We start from the raw sequence: 25,216 nt of genomic DNA on the forward strand, positions 1-25,216 counted from the left end.
ATTCATGTCCCACACGACTGCATAATAATAAGGATTTAACAAGGATTTAACATTTGTACAGTGCAATCACAAATGAGAATATGCCATTTTGTAATTCAGTATCTTACTATTATGCAGTCGTGTGGGACATGAATATAACATGTATGTGAAAGTATATAACGTGTTTTCTGTGTTCTTGCTAAAAACATAGCATATGTATCCATACATATGTCCAAAAATTCACTGCTGGGACCTAAAAGTGCCTGTAGTTACAGAAACCAAATATGACATAATACAACTGTACATACATAATGCTTATTCTAAACCCACTTTATGGAAATGTGAATATTTAAGGACAGGATGATAAACATGAAACAACACATACAAACCTCAAACTGAAATAGACTAATGCACAGTAGAAACATATTGTGGTCTGATTTAATAAATTTTTCAGATGAAAAAAATGGACATTGTCTTCTTTGGGCCAAAGAAGCAAAGGACTCTCCAAATTGTTACCAGCATAAAGTTCAAAAGTCAGGCTCTGTCATGGTATTGGGGGTGTATTAGTGCTCATGACATGGGTAACTTGCACATCTGTAAAGGCACCATTAACAGTATATACACATTTTGGAGTAACGTATGCTGCCTTCTAGACACAGTCATTATTAGGGATACCCTTATTTCAACAAAGGTATCTTATAAAGATACTATTAAGTATCTTTACACAAGGTATAGATGAAATATTTACAAAGAAAAATAAAATTATTAATGGATATCAGATGTACTCCATTATAAAATGACTCTTCTGTTTATATATCACCTTTTTACTATTATACATAATTGTAGGCCATTTCCTTTTCATATTTAGATCTAAAGGAGTGTAGATGATACTAGTTTGGGAAATGAACGGTTGGACAAAAGGACGGCATAATGTACACCACCACCTTATGTAAAGACATTAAAAATGAGGTCAAGAAATGGACTAAACTACTGTGTAAGTTTTTACGTATTTTATTAATAATGGTAAATTTGCCAAATATACACCCAGTATCATGAGTTCTTATTACATGTTATACATCTATTTTACAAAAGTTGTAGTAAGTTCCACTGATGAGGACAGGGGTGACTAGGCGCCTTCTGCTCACTTCGATCATTCCAGTAATGACCCAAAGCTGGAGTGGTTCATCCAAAACCAAAGCTTAATACAGTCAGATAACTGATCCATGCTTCACCCACAAATGCGTTTTTTTCGTAGCACCTGTAATGAGGTTCTAAGGGTCCGATACAACACTGGCAAAAATCCCATTAACCGCATGAAAAATTGTAAAGGAGGTTTTGGTCATATTATTCAAATTAATTCATTTCAAATTATATTTGAGACTACACTATTAGGAAGGATCCAAGTAGCATTTCCGTAGGCATACAAATGTAGTAAAATGACTAAAATATAGATATTTTAGCATAGTAACAGTTTGAACAACCAAATCTAAATTTCTTTCCCATGCCAATATTTTTGTTTCAAGAAATTATCTGCCCATACCAATAGATTGCAGATATCATCCCTAGCTACAATTTCTTATATTTGCTACAAAAGAATGCATTTGTGGGAGGAGTATGAATACATCAATAACAAAACACAAAGAACATTTGGATGCAGTAATAATAGTGGCTGTTGAGTCCTAGGTTTTATTTACCCCAACGCTGCCACTTCATGGCTTCATGGGTTAACCCATTACAGTAATTGGGATCAAAGAGACATTGGCCAATATTCAGACTCTACTGAAACTAGCCTGCATATTCCAGGAGACAGGACAGCAGAGAAAGGTTTAAGGATACATATCATATTCCATCATATTCAAATTTACCCTGACTCTTAGTAAGAATGCACATAGCAAAAATTCGTCTTATTTGTCACAGAAAAAAAATGAGATCAAAACCACTTGTTGAAAAACATGAGAATAAACTTGAAGAAATATTTAAGGTGTAAGATGCCCTTACAGTTAGTTCAAATTTACCTGTTTCATGGGCAAACTCCAGTCTAGAGTATCATTAAAGTGCCTTGAGCACCACCACAACTTCCAGTCAGGTGCAGTTAGAAACACATTAGCATTATAAAACATTATAAATCCAAAATAAAAGATCCAAAACAAATTTGAGAAGAATGCATTAGTTCACAGCAGAAGGGTTGATGCACATCGTTACATCATACAGTATTTCCACTTTCTTCAGTGCATGAAATAAAAAACTAAAATAAAATGGGCATTATGGTATAACATAACTACATTTACAACCAGCCCAAATACATATGGAATGCAAGCGAGATGCTTCACTGACCATGCTACATAGCAAACGCAGCTGGTTTTAACTGGCTGAAGACAGCCACGATATGGGACAGCCTGTTTGTTTCGAGTCTTTGCATACATCGTTGTCTTATCAAATGCTTTGAAGTTAACATGTTCCTGAGAGCTAGACAAGCCAGGGAATTACATACACAGGTAGTTTTGACTTTGCCCAAAGACATGCAATTCCATATGTTTTTTCCTTCTACGCTAGGCTTTCCTCTTCAGGGACAAACAGAGAGCTTCAAAGGGGGCTCAAATGAATGGGAATGTTAAAACAATTTCATAGCTAGCGGCAGTCTTTCAGCATAAGACAAAGTCATGAGACATACATACATATTTTGAAAAGCAATACATGAAATAAAACAATACTTTCCTGATTTCTTTAATAAACTGAGTAGGAACTAGGGCTGCCACTACTGTTTATGTAAGTATAAACAGCATAGCCTTTCAAATATTCCAAATGCACAAACATATCAATGGATGTGCCCATAAAGCTGTTTTTTTTACTGTAGGAGAGACCAGTTAGAGCAGCGTTTTCCAAACGATAGGATAGAGAAAAATATGGACCGTCTTGGGGGCCTGCGGACCGGTTTGGGAAACACTGAGTTAGAGAATTTAAAATCTGCCAATTAATCGCTGCCTATTCAGCAAGAAATTTAGTCGAATAATCAGTGACAGCCCTAGTAATAACTAAACAGTACTGAGATGAGTAATAAAGTACATGGAATTGTAAGTATGTGAGCGTGTACAGTGATAATGCACTTACAGTACTGTGCAAAATTCAGAGACCACCCTTCATTTATTTAAATTTCCTGTCAAAACAGCCACTGAGTACAAGTCTCCAAAACTGGAGGTTGAAAGATATAGAGAAAATGGCACTCCTCAAAACTGTCACAATCAGATAAACAGTACTTAAAGCTTTCATCATGGAGAGTTAGAAAAAAATGAAGCTCCACTCTTGCTTCAAATCTGAAAAAAATCCACAGGTATTGCTATCTATCTTTCCAAACTGAGAAGGCAACTGAATGCTCTGGGTTTGAAAGGATGTGCAGCTGTTATAGCTGTTACTAAGAAAAGGAAAGAGACAATAAAAATGCCAGTGAAAAAAATAAGCTGCTAGTGTTCTCAGGACAATGGACTGTGCAGAGTCCAGACCTCAATATCACTGAATGTGTTTGGGATTACTTTGACTGAGCAAAGCAGAAAATGCAACCAACTTCTAAGACTGAACTCAAAAACTGAAAGCAAGTCCGTTAAATATATTTTTTTGCTTTTTTTTTCCCTTAATGGAATAATAAATAAATGAAAAGTGGTCTTTAACGTTTGCAGTGTACTGTACATGAGATAAAACTTGCAATGCCCTATAGGTTTAAAAAAAGAGGTAAAAAGAATTCTTGCCAATATAAATACATTTCAAGTTGAGGACTGCTATTAAACAACATGCATGTATAAAAAGATAGAAAACGGTTATGGGCAAGGCTATGGTTAAGTTTGAATGTTAAAAAACAAAGAAAAATATGTAGCCAATGACTAATGAGGAACAAAACAAAAACGAAACAAAAATAATGACACATCTGAGATTGTTCTCTTGATTTTGAGAATAAATATAGTTCATTCGCTTGCAAGCATTCTCTCTCTCCCTCTCTCTCTCTCAGTCTATGGCTCTTTTTTATGATCAACATTCCTATGGTAGTTTCAGCCTCTCTTGTTGAAATCAATAGCATTGTTATGCTCAAAATAAAGCTTCCTTCTTTCCAATCACACTCAAGAAGACACTTTATCAGCTGATACAGCATTATTAAAAATGCACTCAAATCCTGCCAGAATGAATGAATATAAACTTAAGCAGATGTGTGAGCCATCGGTCACTCTTCAGCAATAGATGGCATTCTGTCAGCCTTCGCAGGCACTCAATCATGACAAGGGGGGCAGATCGTCAATGGACTGAACGATTTCTAAACCTCAATAAAGATTTCCACTCCCGTTCTATTTGCTTGTCATTGTCATCACGCCTCTGCATATTGCATCGGTAAGCACAAAACATAATTCGTATCCTATTTACATGGGGAAATTTTGTGTAGGTTTAGATCAAAAATCACAAAGTTCAGAAATCACAAAACGTCACTGACAGGCAGGGTTAATTTTGGCAGCGAATATTAAAGAAATATTGACAAATATGTACTCGTAAAACCTTATTCCTACTGAACAAAGTCACTTAAAACAATGTTACATCTATTAAAATAATAACATGAAAAACAAATACCTTGTGTCATATCTGCAAATACGAGCCAAATATATGTAGTTGCGCACTGAAGCAAAACAGAGAGAGTGTTAAGACAGTGTCTAAGGTGTCTTAGATACATTTCTCCTTTTTCTGGGATGAATATCAGTTTACCTGAGTAAAATACAGAAACTGTATGTGGCTGTTAAAAGGACCAAGCACATGTATATCAGACAAAGGTTTTGCTAGTCCAGGTAGTGCAGAATAGAGGGCTTGGAAGGGGAAGAAGTTTGTGAGTAGCTACATCTCCCCCCCCTTTATGAACCTCAGAGCATTCATCTAGGACAGTGGTCTTCAAACCCTGCACAGTTTGAGGTATTCCCTGCCCCAACACACTTGACTTCTAAAAGACCCACTTTAAAAATGTCATGACTTCAATGAAAGCAGATTTTTATATTTACCTGAAGTATGGTGCAACCGTGAAAGCGTTGAGCAAGTGTTCTTTTAATTTGAACTACCCGCACTTCAGCAGAAGTTGCTAAAATAGCAACTGCTGCTAAAGCAACAAGCCCCGTTGCTAAAGTGACACACTTTATCAAACTACCTAACCTGGAATCAGCTTGCACCTTTAATAGAACAAATTTACATAAACTGATAAAAGCCAATTCTGATAAATATGGGCTAATGTTGCTAAAAGTAACAATCTGGTGACTTCACGTCAAGCATGTTACTAAGAAAATTAACACTAAAGGACTCATTACCACGTAACCTCATTGTAACCTACTGTCAATCTGAATTTGGACATTCGTACCATAAATAACAACATAATTTAAAAACAAATCTCATTAGAACAGAAAATAAAATTGCATATTTTTCCTATTTTTTTCATAGATTTTACTGTAATCCTTTTTTTATCTTGGATTTTTTTAATGTACAGATTTACTAGGTCATTGGTTCTCAAATTCAGTCATTAAGGACCCAAACAGTCCATATTTTTACTCTGTCCTTATGTGTTGGGAGTTGGGATCATGTAAAAATGTGGACCATTGGTGGGGGGGGGGCAAGGACCAGTTTAAGAACCACCGCTGTAGGTCTACCAACACTGTGGGAACCATAAGAATACTTGAAACTGTGCAGGGCAGTGGGGTACTCAAGAAGTGGAATTGAGAACCACTGCTCTAGGATGAGATGAGCATCTCTATGGATGAAAGTGTAAGAAGAACCTTTCAGTTCTCTAGGATCTCCTGGAGCACCTTCAGTAGGTTCCTCAGGCCATAGATGTAGCCGTGGTCCTGGACCTCACTTGGGAAAACATGGGCAAAGTCTATCATCCTCACCTCCACATCTGCAGCTGACAGGTCAGCTTCTCCTGGCTTGTCCTGACCTTTGGCTTCCAGCTGAATTGGGCTGCGGTTGCCGTTGGGCTGCCACTTGCTGTTGTCCTGTTTGGCCTGGTGATGGCTACTGGTGCAGCCCTTCTTGTGCAGGGAGTACATGGTGGAGAGGCTCTGGTCGATGTTGTTGTTGTACTCCAGCACTCCGTCAATCTTCTCAAGGGTCCGAGCTGTGGTCTTCTCTTCTGGGCTGAGCATACGGGGGCTGGCGGAGGGAACCCCGTCATATACAAAGAGCAAAGAGCTTGCATAAAAGTTCAGCTGGCTCTGGCCCTCAAACCAAAGGAGGATCTTCTGGACTTTTATGATGCTGGCAGTGATGGCGTCTTTGCGGAGAACATCTCCATTGAAGAAGAACTTGGATAATCCTGTAAGAAAGAAAGGAAGTTGCTTATGGCTGGTACCTGTATGCAAAAAACACCAAACATTACAGTGTAGCCGCAAAGCAGCCCCTGGCTGGAAGGACTGGTTCTGCCAGGTGGTCATGGTTAGAAAAACTGTGTATCCTTAGTGTCTGCTGAGCTGTATAATAACCAGAGTGAAGGATTTCATTCAATCCTGTTGGGCTGATTGAATGCCACTGCCGTGAGGCACCAGTAGACCATAGCAAAAGGAGAATCTGAGACAACTCTACAAGATCATTGTTACTGCCTATGTCTAACAAACAGGAATGGATGTGTAGACCATAGTGGGAACTAAAATATATATACAGTACTGGTCAAAATGTGGAATTTTTCAGGTGATTTCAGATGTTTTCTTAAATATTTTAGCAATTACTTGAATATTACAAGTAGATGTTAAATGATAAATAACACACTTTGGTTATCTTTTTATCACAACTTCTTGTCAAGTAGTCTGCCTCAATTCATTCCATTCTAACTTAATTATAAATGCAACGTTTGCCATTATAATTATAAATGCAACTTTCTTAATTATTATATAAGAACCTAGACCTATATTAAGCATCAATCTGCACACATATAAAATTGACATGCTACACATTATTTGGCACCTATGAAGTACTAGCAACATATCAGGACCATTATATATGTGTAACTTCAACAAAATTGGTTTTAGACTATACTGAAAACAGTTTTCCACCCTCAAAGTTTACATCATACCGTCTTTGATGGTCTCCTTCACAAGACCTCTTCCATAATGCTGATCATATGAGTCGAAGCTGTCCGAGCCCACGTTGTACACCTGGGTGACAGACAATAAATGAGAACAGAGCATATGTGACACTAAATTGTTTCATTTGTCTCCCTCTGGTGGAGGCAAGAGGCCATAAAACTAATTACAGCAGATGAAATTAATAATCAGGGAGCAGAGAAAATTGAATTCCAGTTTAACGTTTGGGAACAAGACAGCCAATTTAATATTGATGCCGTGTAAAGTCTCAGTCTATTTTGAGAGGGGGCATAAATTCCAGCCTCTATCACCCGAATCAGCAGCATAATTATCAGTAATGGCTCATTTTGCTCCATGGTTACTGAGATAGGTCTTGTACAGCTGAAGCGTCCCTTTTTCCATGCTGGCTGCCAGAGATCCAAACCCCTTGGGACAGACTAAGCCTTTCAAATGTACTCATACACGGTGCTATCTGTCCTGCCGTCCCACACGTCCCCTTTGTACTGTCACCAAATTATAAATATTTTTGGCTCACGATCCAAGTATCTGTAACCAAATGCAATTTTCCTGAAGACTGACTTTGCCATTAGAGCTCTCTTTCCTCTTAAGATGTAGTGCGATACTGATTATGTTGTCCAAGTGTCCAGTGGTCAAAATCAGACAGTTTTCATGCTTAGAGAATGACAGTACTCACAAAGAGGTCAAAATAGCTTGCCACTGCCCTAAACCCGGTGTCAGGCTGTTGCCTGTGTAAATAAACAATATTACCAAACAAACGTGGCCCGTCAGACAGGATCTGTAGCTTGAAGTAAGGGTAAGCAATATGGCAACAATATGACATCACAATATTTGACGTCATTTAAATAATACACAATATGCATCAAGACATTTTGTTTCTCTTAGGTTTGCGAATATACTGGAATGGACAAAACACACCAGCAGAACAGAAGTCCCACATGTACAAAAAAAAGTCTATGAAAAACTAGAAGGAAATCAAACAATCTGTATAAAAAGTATAAAAAATGTCAGTGGGCTGATATTCAATTAACTACATTTTATTATTCAGTTCATGCAGTTGCTGTATACTGGTTATTGTTTATTGACTCTCTTTAATTGGTCTACAATAGGCCTGTTACAGTTATTACGTAAACATCTGATCACAATTATCTGAGCTGACCACAGTCATTTTCCACTGTAGTGAGCTTTCCTAGTCCTATGCTCATGCCACAACAAACACAATTTAATTAGGTGCATGGTCATCATTTGGGACACATCATGGATCTTATAAAAACTACAAAAGTTCTGACTTGGTGCTATAACACCTTTAAAGGGCAGTGGTGAGTAATGTTTGTTTACTTGAGCTTGAACTGTTTGTCGTTCGTATAGGAGCTACTATTGCTGCATTCAAGTAGTGCCAGAAACTGGAAAATACCATTTTTCCCCACTTGTAAATTGCGTTCGAACGGCATACAAAGTCGTATTTACAATCAAACTAGGGATTCTAGATGACACACGAGTTTACGAAATGTGATGTATAATGTGACTTTCCGTCTTTTACGCAATAAACTTGCAGTGCAAAAAACATATACACCTAACGCGCGACTATTAGATCTGTGTGCTTTTTAACACAGCAAAGAAAAAGCAGGATTGTGTTCTCCGGTCCCCCATGCTTTCTTTTTACACAGAGTGGCCGTATCTATGAACAAGCACTCGAACGGTGTGAAGTCGTATTTCCTAGTAAGCCATTTGGTATATACAACCTTTTAACGCGCACCGGACCGCAGCGCAAGTATTGACAGCTATTCAGACAATTTGCCGCTTTTAGGCTTATACTTTAATACAATTAATTACTTTCAAAAATAAAATAATAGTTGAATGGTTAGTTATGCTTAAGTAGCAATTAAAAGAATGGTTCCACAGAAACACAGGAGCTAAAAGGCTCATGTTAAAAACAAACACTAGTCAATAATCACCAAAATCTAATCTAAATAAATCCCCAAAACCTCTCTCAACCAGCTTAAACCGCACACAGGTGTTTATCGAAGTTGTGCATGTTTGTCAATAGGGTTAAGAGCACAGTTGAGAGAAGTTCTGGGGATGTATTTACAGAAACTATTTGGGTCAACTACTGACTAAAGAAGCAAAATTTGGACACTAAACATTTTTTGCTGATCCCTTCTTATAATTGTCAGCTAAACAGGCCTAGACTAAATATGCCTTCTTCATAATGCATGCAAATGTTCAGTTACTGATGATATCAATGATATACTCAGAAAAGCATACTGTGACATACTGCCCACCCTTAACTAGAAGCACGTTTCCTCTTAAGACAGCTCAGGTTCTGCATGACTGCAAGCGCTGTTGTGTAAACCTCTTGATGAGCTGGAGATAGGGGAGTAAGGTGGAGCCCCCAGCGATGGAGGAAGACTCTGGGGAGGTGAGTAATGCTGAGGAGTTAATGAGAGAAGTCTCTCAGACCTCATTGACTGATAAGCTCATCCTGTCTGACTGATAACACAGGCATCCAGCTTCCTTCTCAAACACACAGTACTGAGCAACATTCAACAAATTCCTAGAGCTACTCGTACTGCCTTACAATGATAACCAGCAGACACACTGTTCTAGCCATGGCATTTGACGTACAAGGATAAAAACTCTGTTCCCAAATGATGTATCATTTATTGTCCTATTTGCATCTGTTAAAAAGATCACAAACTGAGAGATAAATTGTATGAACTGAACGTTATGTAACAAAGCTGTTGCTGAATTTTTATTCTATTGTATAAGGAGAATAAAAAAATACAATATATTTTTAACTGATTCTACTCAATATCATCTTAACTACGTGTAGGACCACTACAAGCAAAATAAATTGTAATATGAATAAATTAACACTGGAGCCAGTCATGATCAAGAAATTGTAGCTGACTGTTGCTGTATAAACAACTGTAATTAACAATTTGTCTTTTTGTTGATTGTACACGACTGTTAAAATGCTAAATTAAAGTGGGCAAGTTAAGTTGGCTGATCTTGTTTCCCAGCTTTCGATACTTAGCAGTTCCCAACTGATGCCAGTACGGGTAATTGGGAGAGTCGGGATAATTCCCAGTGGGCCGGGTGCACTTTGGGCCAGTTACTGTCAGCTAATGTATAAACTAAGGCGTATAAGCACAAGGACGCTCAGAAAAACCACAAATGTTACATCGAAGTGTATATCTGTAGTAATATAGGAGTTAAACCAAGGGACCCCACCTCAAGTGGTACAGCCCTGGTTTGTAAATGGGTCTCATACAATGGAGAGAGATTAGATAAAGCTGAAATTACTTGCTTGTTTTCACCTTAAATTATGTAGCAGTTACATTCAGATGCCAATCTGAATAAGAAGCTAACATCAGCCTTAAGAGATTAGTGCATCAAATTCAACACAATGGTTTGAATCTGGTACTGGCTGACAACAGACAAGGCTCTCCAGAGTTTCTTACTATTTTTTGCATTAGATGGACATCAGTGGTAAGAACTACAAGGTAGAACCAAGAGGACAAGAATGTAAAAGCCACTTAAGAAGGATGAGGACATATGCGAGCAGGTGGACAGTGAAACTGCTCACCTGAACTTACTCAGCTAGCATTAATTTGTAGCTCATTGAGTGCATTTGCACGCACTTAATAATCAAATTTTCTGCAGTTACCCGATTATTCAAATGATCATGGAAAGAGCATACCCTGATTTATTACATCACATTAAGGCAGTTTTCGGATGTCTAGAAATCTGCTAAAGAGAGCTGGATTTTTAGTATACCCTTATTCTGATTTCTTTCATTTTTTTCAGTCCATGTACAGTGAAAACAGCAAGCTGTCTGGGGAAAAAGCATTTAGTTATCTCAGTGTAGCATATAAATAATAAGTAAGAGCAAAAAAATAAAAGATGAAAATGTGCAGATTTTAGAAAAAGTAATTTTGCACAAAGGCAATACTGTGGCTAATAATTGCCACCAGGTAAATTACATAATGAGTGTGACAAGAATAAATGAGGGCCTCCTATATCCAATTTCTGCAAGTACTGGTTTTGGTAGTACTTCTGCCCATTAATATCTTTACTGATCTTCAGTAAATATAGTCATAAAGACACTCTCATATGTGAATTTCTCATTACAAACACATGTATGCAGCTTTCAACAGCACTGAGTTTGTGAACGAGAGTAGATGCAAAGTAAAAAAAAATATATAACTCGACAGCCCCACAGCATCATTATGAAAGCAGCATGTCTGAATGCTTAGAGCTTGATGTCTTGAGTATACATCATCAATAATAAATGAACTATCGTTCTAAAGTATGGTTTCTACCAAACCGCAGATCTGCAATCCAGTGCAATAACAGGACCATTAAAGGTGCATATAAATACATCCATCTAGTTCTGTATGAGCCTTTCTGGGTTGTTTAGTGAGGCAAGCCCACCAGGTCGTCACAACGGTAGCCAGACACACCAAACAAAATTACTGATGGTTTATGATGGACTGTCACAATATAAGGCGACATGTTTGGGCAGAGTCTGATTTACATCTCTTATCCATTTTTCCACTCTTCTACAGGACAGATCTGTCCTGTGAGGCGAAGAGGAAAGGCTGATAAGGAGCTCAATTTTGCTGTTTATTTGCAGAGGCTGACGATTCTGTGAGAAAAAGTGTACACCGCCCATCAAACGTTTTGGGGCTCCTTGCTTAGTTTGGAAATTTGAGTAATTTCTGACTTTTTTTTTTCAATTAAGTCTGAAAAATATCAGCAGAGGGTATGTTAACATAAAATGGTTACTCACTAATAGTTTGGATATATTTTACAGCATTCAAGCTTCAGTGTCATTCTTGCTAAGAAGAGCAGGTTTTGCCTTAATAATAAGTAGACAATTTTCTTTTACACACTTTTGTTAAAATCACATATTGATAATCTCTTGGCCCAGAGGTTGTTTAAACAGCTGAAAGGTTTGACTGGTGAAGAGTGCTAACATCACAATAAGGGGATAAAATGTGTAGGCTTTGGCATTGCTCCCAAGATTGGGCTTTTGTAAGTTCTTGTAAGCAAATCAACAAAGAAAGCCTGCTCATTCATTTAAAAGTAAAAAGGTGTCTGCATACCCTGACCAATTTATCAGCATTTTATCTCTTCGATTGAAATAACACATCGCATCTAGTGCTTGCTCCACCAGCCACACTCAAGCTACTCTCTCATTAGACTAAATAGCAACTCAGCTGGAGTGCAAACTATGGTGGCAATTAGAAAAACACAGTTCTACAAAAAATGGACCTGTTGCATGCATTAACTGCATGGCAATTAAATTATCAAGCTCTCCAGAAACGACCTCTGCCTGTGTTTGTCAATTCCAGTCCTGCACTGCATAGTTTACTGCTTCACCTGCACACCTGCAGGGAAATATATGACCCATGCCATGAGCTAAATCTTAATGAATTAAAGAAATTTAGTTTACATGACTTTTACAACCCCAATTCCAAAAAGTTGGGACACTGTGTAAAATGTAAATAAATGGAAATAAAAACAGAATGCAATGATCTCATAGACCCATATTTTATTCACAATAGAACACAGAACACCTCAGATGTCGAAAGTGAGACATTTAACCATTTCATAAAAAACATAAACTCATTTCGAACTTGATGGCAGCAATGCATCTCAAAAAAGTTGGGACAGAGGCAACAAAAGGCTGGAAAAGTAAGTGGTACTAATAAAAAACAGCTGGAGGAGCAACTAACTCAGGTGACTGGGTATAAAAAGAGCATTTTTTGAGAGGCAGAGTCTCTCAGAGGCAAAGATGGGCAGAGGTTCACCAAACTGCGAAAAACTGTTCAATTTCAGAAAAATGTTCCTCGACGTAAAATCGCGAAGACTTTGGATATCAAAATACATCATATCATCAAAAGATTCAGAGAGTCTGGAGAAATTTGTGTACGCAGGGGACAAGGCAGATAGTCAATATTGGATGCTTGTGATCTTCGGGCCCTCAGGCGGCACTGCATTAAAAACAGGCATGATTCTGTACTGGAAATCACTCCTTGGGCTCAGGAACACTTCCAGAAATCCTTTTCTGTGAACACAGTTCGCTGTGCACAAATGCAAGTTAAAGCTGTATCATGCAAAGAAGAAGCCATATGTCAACACGATCCAGAAACGCCACCTTCATCTCTGGGCCACAGCTCATTTAAAATGGACTGAGGCAAAATGGAAAACTGTTCTGTGGTCAGATGAATCAAAATTTGAAATTCTTTTTTGAAAACCACAGACGCCATGTCCTGCAGACTCAAGAGGAGAGGGACCATCCAGCTTGTTATCAGCACACAGTTCAAAAGCCTGCATCTCTGATGGTATATGGAGTTGCATTAGTGCCTATGGCGTGGGCAGCTTACACATCTGGAAAGACATCAATGCTGAACAGTATACAGAGGTTTTAGAACAACATATGCTCCCATCCAGACAATGTCTCTTTCAGGGAAGGCCTTGCATATTTCATCAAGATAGTGCTAAACTACAAACCACCTTTCCCCAATAGAAAACATTTGGCTCATCATGAAATGAAAAATCCAGCAAAGAAGATCCAGGACTGTTGAGCAGCTAGAATCCTACATCAGACAAGAATGGGACAACATTCCTCTCCCAAAACTCCAGCAATTGGTCTCCTCACTTCCCAGACATTTACAGACTGTTGTTAAAAGAAGAGGGGATACTACACAATGGTAGACATGGCCCTGTCCCAACTTTTTTGAGATGCGTTGCTGTCATCAAGTTTTAAATGAGTTAATGTTTTTCATAAAACGGTAAAATATCTCACTCTTAACATCTGATATGTGTTCTGTGTTCTATTGTGAATAAAATATGGGTCTATGAGATTTGCAAATCATTGCATTCTGTTCATATTTACTTTTATTTACATTTTACACAGCATCCCAACTTTTTTGGAAATGGGGTTGTATAACAAAAGCCTTTCATCAACCAAGACAGTTTTATTTAGAAATTTTCCTCTTTGGTTTTGATGGAGCTACAAGGCTAATATAAAGTCAGGCCCATAAATATTTGGACATCACCAGCAAGCCTAAAATCAAGGACATGACCTATCAAAATAACAGTTATAAAATGGATAGTACCAGTTATGATTGGCTGAGCCACATTTAAAGCCATTGTACTTGATATACTAATACTTATGAGCACAAACATCAACCAAATTCTGTATTAATGCAAATAAATATTAGAAAGTGCTCCTTATATGGACTGTAGAACATAATACTGATAGCTGGAGCCTGGCATAAGCATATATTAAGTAAACAATCCAAAACTGTGTTAAACATACATATTTAATTGCTTATGGACATGGATGCTTTTGGTATGGTACATCTTTGTGGTTGTGCTTTCGTCCTATCAAAAAAATAGGATGCATTGTTTATTGAAAATGTAATAAAATTTAATTAACCTTTTTGTACATTCATTTTCATCAACCAATGGTGGAAAGATTGTGTTTGTCAGTTAACAATTAATCAGTTTATATTTACATTCCTACCACCTACACCAAACGTATTCAATCAAGACACCGTTATTGTAAGTTTGCTTCTTTAGGTTTGTGCTTGCACTACAATGCTAATAAAGTTACTGTGTAATAGAAGCTTATGACTACCAGTTTGCGTTGCATAAACTATATGATTATATCATCACACATTTGCCTTTATATGTGTCAAGCTGTAATCTCAAATAGACCTGCCTGTATGGTTTCTGAGAATAAACATCAGCAGCCTTACTGAAGCATGAATTTTGCCTTCTTTTAGAGGAAACAGTGTGGAAAGAAGTTTGTATGATGCTAATTAATGGGTGTTTGCTTCCATTACTTATTAGCTGCATTAGCCTCTTAGCTTTTAATGAAGCACACTTCGTATGCCAAACTAGTCCTGGTTGACTGGTTACATAAGGGGCAAGGAGCCAAATAGTTCTATTAATGATCCAAAGCATGGATATTTGAGCAGGGCTACTCTGAGACTGGAATTAAAGAGTGCTGTCTGTGAATCCCAAAACAATTACAGTGCTTGGCTCACCCTCATCCCAAGCACCAGGAAGCCTATCTCCTCCATCAGCGGGTACTTCCTGATCTGCTGTTCGCGCTTCTCCTGCGAGGCGAACGGGTCATAGCTCCGCTGGCCGATCTTCACATCCATGATGCAGGGCTTCTGGAATCTGCGAGTCACGTCCTCCAGCTTCAGGTACAGGTCTGTTCGTCAGGAGAAACATCAACATCACCTTGTTAAAGCAATAGTTTGGCCAACAAAAAAAAAGTGCACAACTTTCCTCTTACCCCACATTCAGCTGATCAACCAAGATATGCTTGGTGTCCGAAGTTTGCATCTTTAGCTTTGGGGCTTTGAGGCTAATGTAGCTAACAAGTAATAGAAGCTTCAAGCAAATTGTATCCAAATCGTAACACATCTACCTCAAACCGCACTTTGTTTTCTCAAAAAATAGAGGAGTAAAACTCTGACCTCACAATTAACAGATTTGACATTTCAATGCACTATAAAATCTCAAATTTTGTCACTATTTGACAGTTGGGTTATTTTCATATATTTTAACAAATACTGCAACGAATATTATTTATAACCCGTTATAATCGATCCTAAAGTTCCAAAACTGATGCTGTCAATTTTCACATGCATTTTACAGCTCTATCAAATAGACATTTCACTTAATTTCTATGTTACTAACTAGCCACAGGCCGCTAACTGGTATTATCAAATCTTTCTTAAAAGTGCTGATATTATGAAATTTTCATTCGTTGGTTATCTTTCCTGCACCACGTGATTTTTTTTTTGTTTGTTTGTTTGCTTCGCCTTTATTTTCCCATTCAATCATTGTAATCTATAGTTAGTTAAAAAATGTATACAGCAGAAAAGATTGCATTTAATTATGGGCTATTCAAACAGAACATTACCAACTAATTAAATACAGACAGATATATTTGACTTCCAATTGGAAAAATTAAAACAGAATTTTTCCTGACAAAGAATGCTGAGGTGCATGCAAATGAAGTAAACAAACTCTGTTACATGAGACATACTCTCCCGTAGAGAGTAAAATGGATGAACTTGTCCAAAAGAAGTGCGCCAGTTTGGCCGTTCTGCAATTGTAAAGAAACACTGGATTTTAAGAGCGGTACTTGCAGTCTGTGCAGAATATAGTGTGATGATATTATCATGATAATTCTGCAGACAATAATTGTTTGTCACTATTTACATTATTGTCCAAGCTTAACGCCAACTGCTACCATTACTTGTTAGCTACATTAGCCTCATAGCCCCAAAGCAAAACTAAAGAATCAAACTTCAGGCACCAAACATGTCTTGGCTGATTGACTACATTCGGGCTCTGGGGAAAAACTGTAAATTGGATTTTTCACTGAAATATCGTTTTAAGGCAGTAAGTATATAAGGGCAGGTTCACACACCATCTGTGCTCTCGGTCTGCCTACCCTTGTTTCTTTCTTAACAGGATTTTCTTTATTAAAAGATCGGTGGCAATCGGTTAGTGCTTCATCTTGTCAGGTGCTGGGGCTGTCAGCAAGCTGTTGCATACTGTTCTTTCTTGTTGCCCCCCCTGCCACACTATATGGAGTTAAGCCTCAGAAATAACAGGGTTTGGGATGAAACTGGGTCATGTTGCTAGGTACTGTACCAGCGAGTCCAATCTATAAACCAATGCTTATCACCTGTGGGGCTGTCAGGAGAAGACCAGGTGCCAAAGAATTTGGGAAGATGCTGCTGCAGGGTGAGGAGGCAGGGGTCATGGCAGTCTTCTGCATAAACCTGTAAGAAACGCATAAATCAATATCAATATCCAAACTCATCAGAGCATTGCTTCACTTAATACAATATCTGAATGGCACATATATGGTTCACTAGTGGTGCAAAGTGTTGGGCCTATAATTAGGAGGTCGCAAGTTTTTCAGGCTCATTGAGGACAGCAGCTGCCCTTTACATTGTGTAAAAATCTGATGCTGAATGGACAGGTGGAAATGGTCTGGAATTACTTAGGAAAAAAAAATCTAACTACATCAACTTACATTAAAATTAAAGAATGTTTTTGCCTTCGGTTACCATTTTGGAGGTATCTGGAGAGACAGCATTGTTAAACCTTGTGTGTTTTTTATTCAGAAGACAAAATATTTATTCACTGGGATATTCAAATACTGTCCATTTAAAAATGTTCAAATATCAACACTGGTTAAATAGCCTATCCAAACTCTCATTCAGCAAATGATATTTGCAGTCAGTTCTCCGCTTCTCCCTCTCAATGATGTGGGTGGTTTCTGCCCACAGCCAGTTCTGTTAGTTACATAACTCAACCCTGGGGGTCCCTCAGCATAATCAACTCTTAATTCACTACGCTTACCGTTTCAGAGCATGCTAACTGTGTCCTTCAAGGGAGGAATTATGAGGAAACCCCAGTGTGGGAGGCAAATCCGAGTTTAACGTCATACCCCACTGAGGCAGACATCTATCCGAAAGCTAAGACAAGCTCGTCCCTGCTTTCCAGCTGGACACTGTTCTGAGCTTGCCTGCTGGGCAGCTGAAGAGGGTTAAATGAGCTCTCCAGTCCAGCCACTAGCTAAAACAAAGCCCCTGCTGCTTTGGAGGGAGAGAGAGCCTTGCTTGCCTTCTTCAAGAGACTGTCTGAGTCAGTGAGAAACCACAAGCCTCTGGAGTGATCGCTCACTTCTTTATTAATACTAATGAGCTCCAGAAGCAGCTCCAGAGGGGTTTATCTCTGGCGACTTCACTCTTATAAACATGACTTTCTCATGCAAGCACACGGCCTGCCAAGAACACCCTCAAGTGAGTAATTTAAGAAAGAGAAAATTTAAAATAAAGACACTTCAATTAGTGGCGTGCAGTTGGTGAATAATACATTTCAAGTAGCACTGCAATTAATAATGACAATTTGGCATGGGGTAAAGATGCCACTAAACAGTGCTGGGGGGCACATACCATGCTGTAGAACTGCATCTCTCTGGGTCCTCTGGGAGGCGGCTGGAGCTGTTTCAGGACTGTGCCATCCGGATGCTGCAGAATACCTATTGGAGAACATGAACATGAGGCTTAAAGTACCATAAAGCTGTTATCTTCACTGAAAAATATAAACATTACACTGCCAAGTACATTAACACAAGCAAACCTATATTAACCATTTAAAATAGAAGTGGTCTTTGGAATGTTGGATATAAATATACATATAACAAATAATGATTGACATGTTATGAATCAATGTGTTTAAACAACCTCTGATTGACAATTTCATTAGTATTTAATCAGCATATTTTTTAAATGTGCAAAATGGAAATTCTGCTGCCTATTATGACCTATCTTTTTAAGTTGTAAATCTACAGCTTAACTTGACATTTATGTACACGTATAACTGCAGACTGTAGCCCATCTGTAGCTATGCAAAATTTATCTATCATCCAGTTCTTCATTAATAGTCAGTTTCTGGCCAACAGTGACACTGACATACGTAAAAAAAAACAAAAAAAACAATGACGTCACTGTACCTGATAAACTTACCAGCGCCACCTGCATCTACCATGCCAGTACCACGTCAGTGTCACTGCTGTTGAGAACTGTCCACCTGGTCAACAGCAGTCCTGTGGTCAAAAACTGACCAGTGATGATTAGGCTAGAGGGTGGCTAACAAATTGCGCATGAACAGAGATGGGCTACAGATTGCACACCTACATAGTGGACCTATATCATCAGTGGAGTGGTCAGTGAGGGGAGAGGTACACTGTTTACACCCTTACACCCTTTGTGACTAGTGAATCTGTCTCCTTTTTTTATACAACTTGTATAATCTCCATAGAAAAGCACTGCCAATAGAAAGGGATGCTCTGGAGCAGCCACACATGGCCTAAGGTCACAAAGTCCAGTGCCAAGCATTGGCTAGAGGGCAGTGGAGCAGTGAAACTGCGTTCCCTGGTGTGATGGAGAACCTTTGGAATGAGCCGGAGTGCCATTCATCATCCAGAACTAATCAGCCAACATCTCCTGACCTCATTAATGGTTTTGTGGCTGAATGCAAGCAAATCCACACTGCCATGTTTCAACATCTACTGTAAAGCTTTCCCAGAAGACTAGAGGCTGTTACTGCAGCAAAAGGAGGACAAACACCCTATTAATGATAATAAGATTTTAGAAGGTATGCAAGTTGAGCAGACGTCTATAGTGCATGTCAGTATCACGCAGTGCGTCGTTGTACAGAAAGGCTTAAGTGAAGGGACACCCTTTGGACCTGGATGGATTTCTCAAGACCACAGATGAGGAAAAAAAGCAACACTGTTGGTTACGTCACAATGTGAGATCTGCCCTGGATAAAACAGAAGATTACGGTCATGACCTCCAACTGAGCTAAGGATTTAGCCTAGGCACACCCTCAAAAGGTAGCAAATGAAAAAGCTCTAAGAAGCAGTGATTAATGAGCGTCTTTGGCAAGCAAATCAAATATTTAAGCAGTAGGAGTGAACAGTGCTGGTCAAGCTCTTCACACTGGGAACACAATCTCCTTTAAGCTCCAACCCGGACTTTGCACAACTGGCACCTTAGTTTCTTTGGTACTGAGGAACAACAATAACAGCAACAACGACCACAACCACAAATACACAGGCCTACTTTTTTTGCCATGGTCTTTGTTTTTTGCCAGCGTTATTGGACAGATATTTTGATTTGACCATTATTTTAAACTGATACTTGATGACCTATTTATAGTACTCTGGAGGAGCAGAATGTTTAGGTCAGGGGTACCAATACTTTCTGTCTTGGAGGCCCAAAGAGTAATGTTTGTGGTGTGCCAAGGGCCAAAAAGACAAAACAACTAGCTAGCTTGTTAGCATGACGTTTTCACGTGTCAGCAGTGTATGTGGAAAAACTTGGATCATGGTTGCTTTCACAATGTTGACAAATGTTGTATCCTGTAAATAAAGTGATGATTTCCTTACATATGAAGCAGACTGTTTGGCCTTTAAATTCCCTGAAAATATATTGACTCCAGTGGTCGCTTACTGGCCATTAGGACCATTGTCTATTTTTGTCTTTAGAACATAACTGTTGTTGTATTTGTTGTTACATGTTTGTTACAGTTAGTGATGAGTGTGTGGTGTTAGCGGTCACAGATTTTTTTAGAACATTAGCCAGCTACACCAACCAGCTACTTCATTAAGTACACTGCCATGTTTCTACACTCACTGTCCATTTTATCAGCCCCAGTTACTATATAGGTGCACTTTGTAGTTCTACAGTTACAGCCTTCAGTCCATCTGTTTCTCTGCATACTTTGTTAGCCCCTTTTACCCCGTTCTTTAATGGTCAGGACCCAACAGGACCACCACAGAGCAGGTATTATTTAGGTGGTGGATCATTCTCAGCACTGCAGTGACACTGACGTAATGGTGGCGAGTTAGTGTGTGTTGTGCTGGTACGAGTGGATCAGACACAGCAGTGCTGCTTGAGTTTTTAACACATCAGTGTCACTGCTGGACTGAGAATAGTCCACCAACCAAAAATATCCAGCAAACAGTGTGCTGTGGGCAGCGTCCTGTGAGCACTGATGAATGTAGGTGTGCCAAATAGAGTGGACAGTGGGTGGACACAGTGTTTAAAAACTCGAGCAGCACTGCTGTGTCTGATCCACTCGTACCAGCACAACACACACTAACTTCATCAGTGCCACTGCAGTGCTGAGAATGATCCACTACCCAAATAATACCTGCTCTGTGGTGGACCTGACCACTAAAGAACAGGGTAAAAGGGGGCTAAGAAAGTATGCAGAGAAACAGATAGTCCACAGTCTGTAATTGAAATAAGTGGTGCATTTCTTGATAATGGTTATCCAGGTGGATCTTGTCCTAATTTCTATATTTTATAAATGTTTATGTATTGGTATGGGCAGATATGTACCTGAAAAACATCAGATATCGGCATCGGGCCACAATTCTCATATTGGTGCATCCCTACTTAAGACTAACTAAACAACGAGTGTGTTTACATGCACTTAATGATCCGGTCATAATCAGATTTCTGCAGTTGTCTAATTATTCAAACAGTCATGTAAACAGCATAATCCAATTTCTTAGATCGGAGCAAAGTTGAGAAATCCGATTAAGAAATCTGATCAAGAGAGCTGGAGTTTAACTCAGAGAGTTCATTAGATTTCTCAGCTCATGTAAACTACTACATGGATTTATTTCGGATTTCTCAGTCTGCGCATGTGCAAAAAAACAGACAGCGGTACTGGACAAAAGCAAGCAGCATTTAACACAACACTTTTGGAGCAACGCTCAAACCAACTACATGCTTGACACATCTTTTTCTGCAGTTATCAGATTATTAAATGCATTAAGGGCACTCGCAGACTCTCTGCACTTCTAAAACTAAGCTCTGTTCACTTTAAGTTGTTACATTTTGGCAACACAAAACATCTCATATTGCCCCATTCAAGCTGGAACTGGCTGTAAATAACACAGGGCCACATCCACGGTTATTTATGTAAGGGTCAAAATTACACTGATTCTGTACATAATATAAACAAGAAACTGCAATCTGTTCAATACAGGTGATTTTCACAGCACTACCATTTTAATACACATTTATTAAAGGTCTGTATTGGACATTTACATGTGAGGTTAAACACAGGCACAGCGATCATACAGAGAAAAGATCTGGGAGATAAACCAGTGACAAAGTGTTCAACAACTAATGTTAAAATGCTACACAGAGGAAAGGTGCATGAGATTACCACTTTTAATCTGTTCACTGGCTAATGCTAAAATGTCCTACAGGAGAAATTTCAGTGAGATAAGCCCAGGATATTTTCTTGCTCCAAATATGTTTGCCAAGGGACAGCGAGAGATTCCTAGCAACAGTGGAATAACTATGATCTTATGGTCCCTGATATAAAAAAATAATGATTACATAAATAATAAAATTACTTTAAAACTACAATGTTTTTCATGTGTCTGCTCATTATTATCAAGTTGCCAGTCTCACAGCTCTCCATTCACTAGCATCTAATGGTAAGCTAAGCATTTGTTAGACCGATTTAAAATTTTAAAATAAATAATGAATATATCACGTTGCAGGTTGTGAAGGGTCCATTTGGAACTACTATATATGAGATGCCTTATGAATAAGAGAGAAATGAACAGACGCCAGGGCTGTCTGTGTAGTGTTGTTGGAGGCTAACTGTGAGGTATGGTGAGGTATGTTGCTAGGAAGTTGAATCTTGAGCCATGGGTGTACAACTGTGGGGCCCAGTTGCCTTGGTCCCCCTGGGCCATGGGCCCCAGTGGGCCCCAGTACAATTACCCAGAGATACGCCTCTTGCCTGACAAAACCTATTTGGAGCCATAAAACAAACCAACAACATAAGAACATACATAGTAGTAGTAGCAGGAAGTCAAGCCAGTGGGAATTGTTGTGTCATCCTCGGCTGTAAATGTTAAACCACAGGTCCAGCTGCTAGACAATTCAATGACCTCGATGACTGAAAACTTGTGAAATATGGTCGATCTAACAAGTGTTTAATATCAGTCAAAAGGGCAGTTTTGGATCTGCACTTGATTCAAACTAATTTAGGATTCTTGGCAAACCTATTTGAAGCAAGCCTGTGTCAATCAAAGACCCAAAACAAACCAAGACCACAGCTTAAGATGTTCTTGCAGTCAAGCTGAAGTGTAATTTTGTAGTATAAATATTATAACGCAAGGCCAAGTTGCCTTGACTTCCTTCTACTAGATGATTCAGTGACTTGGATGACTGGAAGGCTTCACCGGCACAGACCAAAGGGAAATGTGACTATGTTGAAATGTTTGCTATAGATAGGTGTGTAATTTACAACTGATAGACGATTCAGTGACCTGTATGAGTGAAAACCTTCACAAACACACACAACTTACTTACGAATGGCGTTTAAAGGGTTTAACCCGAGGGTCAAGCAGCTCACACAAAAACAAACAGTCCACTGACCTACTTTGTCCACGCCGTACTTGTGGCCAGCCACCTGGTGGGAAAGCGGCACGCAGCCGTTCAGGCGCGGACCAGAACCGTGACCAAGACCAAGACCAGGACCAGGACCAGGACCAGGACCAGAACTCCGGATCTCCAACCTCCTTCGCAGCGCTACCGACGACGATGAGTCCATGAGAGCTGTCGTCGTCGTCGCTGCCGCTAGTAACGTTCAAAACGGCTCGTCCCCACAGAAAACGGGGCGGCAGCTACATGACCGTTTTCACCCGCAGCTCGGTGACGGACGCCAAACGGCCCTCGCAGTGCGACCGATCGCCATCGCTTCGTCGTTTCGTCTCAGACTTTAAAGCCACCGGTTCCTCAGTCTGGCCACGTCCCACCTCCACCTCGTCTTTTTTTTGTAAGCGCCGCTCCCTGTCTATAACCCAAGACTCGGACCGCGGGGGGAGAGCCGCGGCCCACAAACACTTGCCATCCGTTTTTATTTTTTTTTATGTTTTTTTAAGTCGAGTCCACCGTTACGGGATTTTTTCCTCCGCTGTTTGTTTGCTACTCGAACGCGGCGTGACGCCACTGTGTGACGTAGAGGAGAGGGTTTTAACCGTATTAATTAAGGGGGGTTCAAAACTAACCGAATTATCCACAGAGTTTGTCATATTTTCTTGTTTTTTGTGTAACTTTTTAAGATGTATGATAGACATTTTAATGTGACTGAAAAAGTATTTTTCACACCTTTCGTCTCATAAAAGTACCAAAATGACTTCCGGGTGTAGGTTGTCATGTTAAAAGTCACGTAGACGGTTGATCTATTTTCAGAATGAAACGTATTTTTATTAAGACTGATATATAATTAATGCTTAAGATACAAATATGCTCATATCAAGTATTAGAGATGGAAAACAAAGTCAGAAAATGGCGCTACGAAAATTATTAAAAGACATCATGGCCCTGGAAAACCGTTTGTAGACGAAGAGCTACTACAAGATTATATCACAGTTATTTGAACGTTAAGCTGTAAATTAGTGACCAAGTGTACAATGAATAAAATGAGGTTTTTCATTTCGTTTTATATTTCAACACGTGGCATTTTCCAATAACTATATTACTAGCCTATCACGATCACGAAATTTTATCTGACGATCAGTTGTTCAAATAATTGCGATTAATGATTTAATTTCTGTTTCGTAAATTTTATTTTGAACTAATAACGTACAAGTCTTACGCCGCTAAATTGGCTTATTAGTTAGCTAGTTATCTTGCGTAACGTTAGTTAACTGTTCTGTACTGTGCTTAACAAGTGTCAGTCACACAGACATCCAAAGCTTCCATTTTTCACGAGACTGAGAACATGCGAGCGAAAACACTTGTTCTGTAGCCATACGTGCTAAAATTAACAACACTCCCCCTTAAACGCGTTATAGCACACAAACGTTAGACCTAGAAAAATGAGATTTACATTTGGCTAAAACCCGAACTACTGACAAACGCATCAGACTCACGTTACGCTTCTAAAAGTACAATATGATTGTGAAAAATAATTGCGATCATATGATTACGTAATAATTGTGACTGGCCTACATATTACGACTTCAGTATTCAAAATTACGTTTTCGGGAACACCAGTGTTAGAGAACGGTCCAGAAGCACTGTAGTTCCTTCAGGGTAGCAAGAAAATTGGCACAAGACTGTGAAACCAGCCCAAATGGAAAATCCTCTTATCATTTAATGATGATTACATATTATTATCTCGTTTACAAACAGTCCAAAGTGGGAAATAACAAAATGTTATGTGACTTCCCTTGGAAGGAAATGGTAAGTTTTCAGGCATGTACTCAGTCACATAGGCATAGGTGTTAAATTAGTCCTTGTATAAACTGTGTTATGTATGAACTGTCTCTGTAAATACATTGGAAGGGTTATGTTGCAATGTTATGGGCCCAAGACACCCAGAGACGATCGGTTACAAAATTACGACAATAGTTTAAAGCCCACTATTTAGGCCTACTTATGACAATGTCACAAAAACTACATATCCCAATAGTCTCTAAACTGTCTCATTTGTGGAGACAAAAAGGGAAAAAATTTTATAAGGCAGCA

The 25,216-nt window shown here is 39.0% G+C and overlaps 1 protein-coding gene across 1 annotated transcript; it reads right to left on the reverse strand.

Annotated features, from left to right (window-relative positions):
- Positions 1–974: 974 nt before the first annotated feature.
- On the reverse strand, positions 975–23,683 carry ipmkb (inositol polyphosphate multikinase b). The gene is made up of 6 exons (XM_036572206.1): positions 23,120–23,683; positions 18,095–18,180; positions 16,816–16,912; positions 15,152–15,324; positions 7,058–7,139; positions 975–6,304 (listed from the first exon to the last, which is right to left on the reverse strand). Exons 1-6 carry the CDS (start codon positions 23,292–23,294, stop codon positions 5,769–5,771), a joined length of 1,149 nt encoding a protein of 382 aa, XP_036428099.1. The 5' UTR covers positions 23,295–23,683; the 3' UTR covers positions 975–5,768.
- Between the last annotated feature and the right edge of the window lie 1,533 nt (positions 23,684–25,216).

Source organism: Colossoma macropomum, unplaced genomic scaffold (assembly GCF_904425465.1).
Source record: "Colossoma macropomum unplaced genomic scaffold, Colossoma_macropomum, whole genome shotgun sequence".
NCBI classification, from domain to species: Eukaryota; Metazoa; Chordata; class Actinopteri; order Characiformes; family Serrasalmidae; genus Colossoma; species Colossoma macropomum.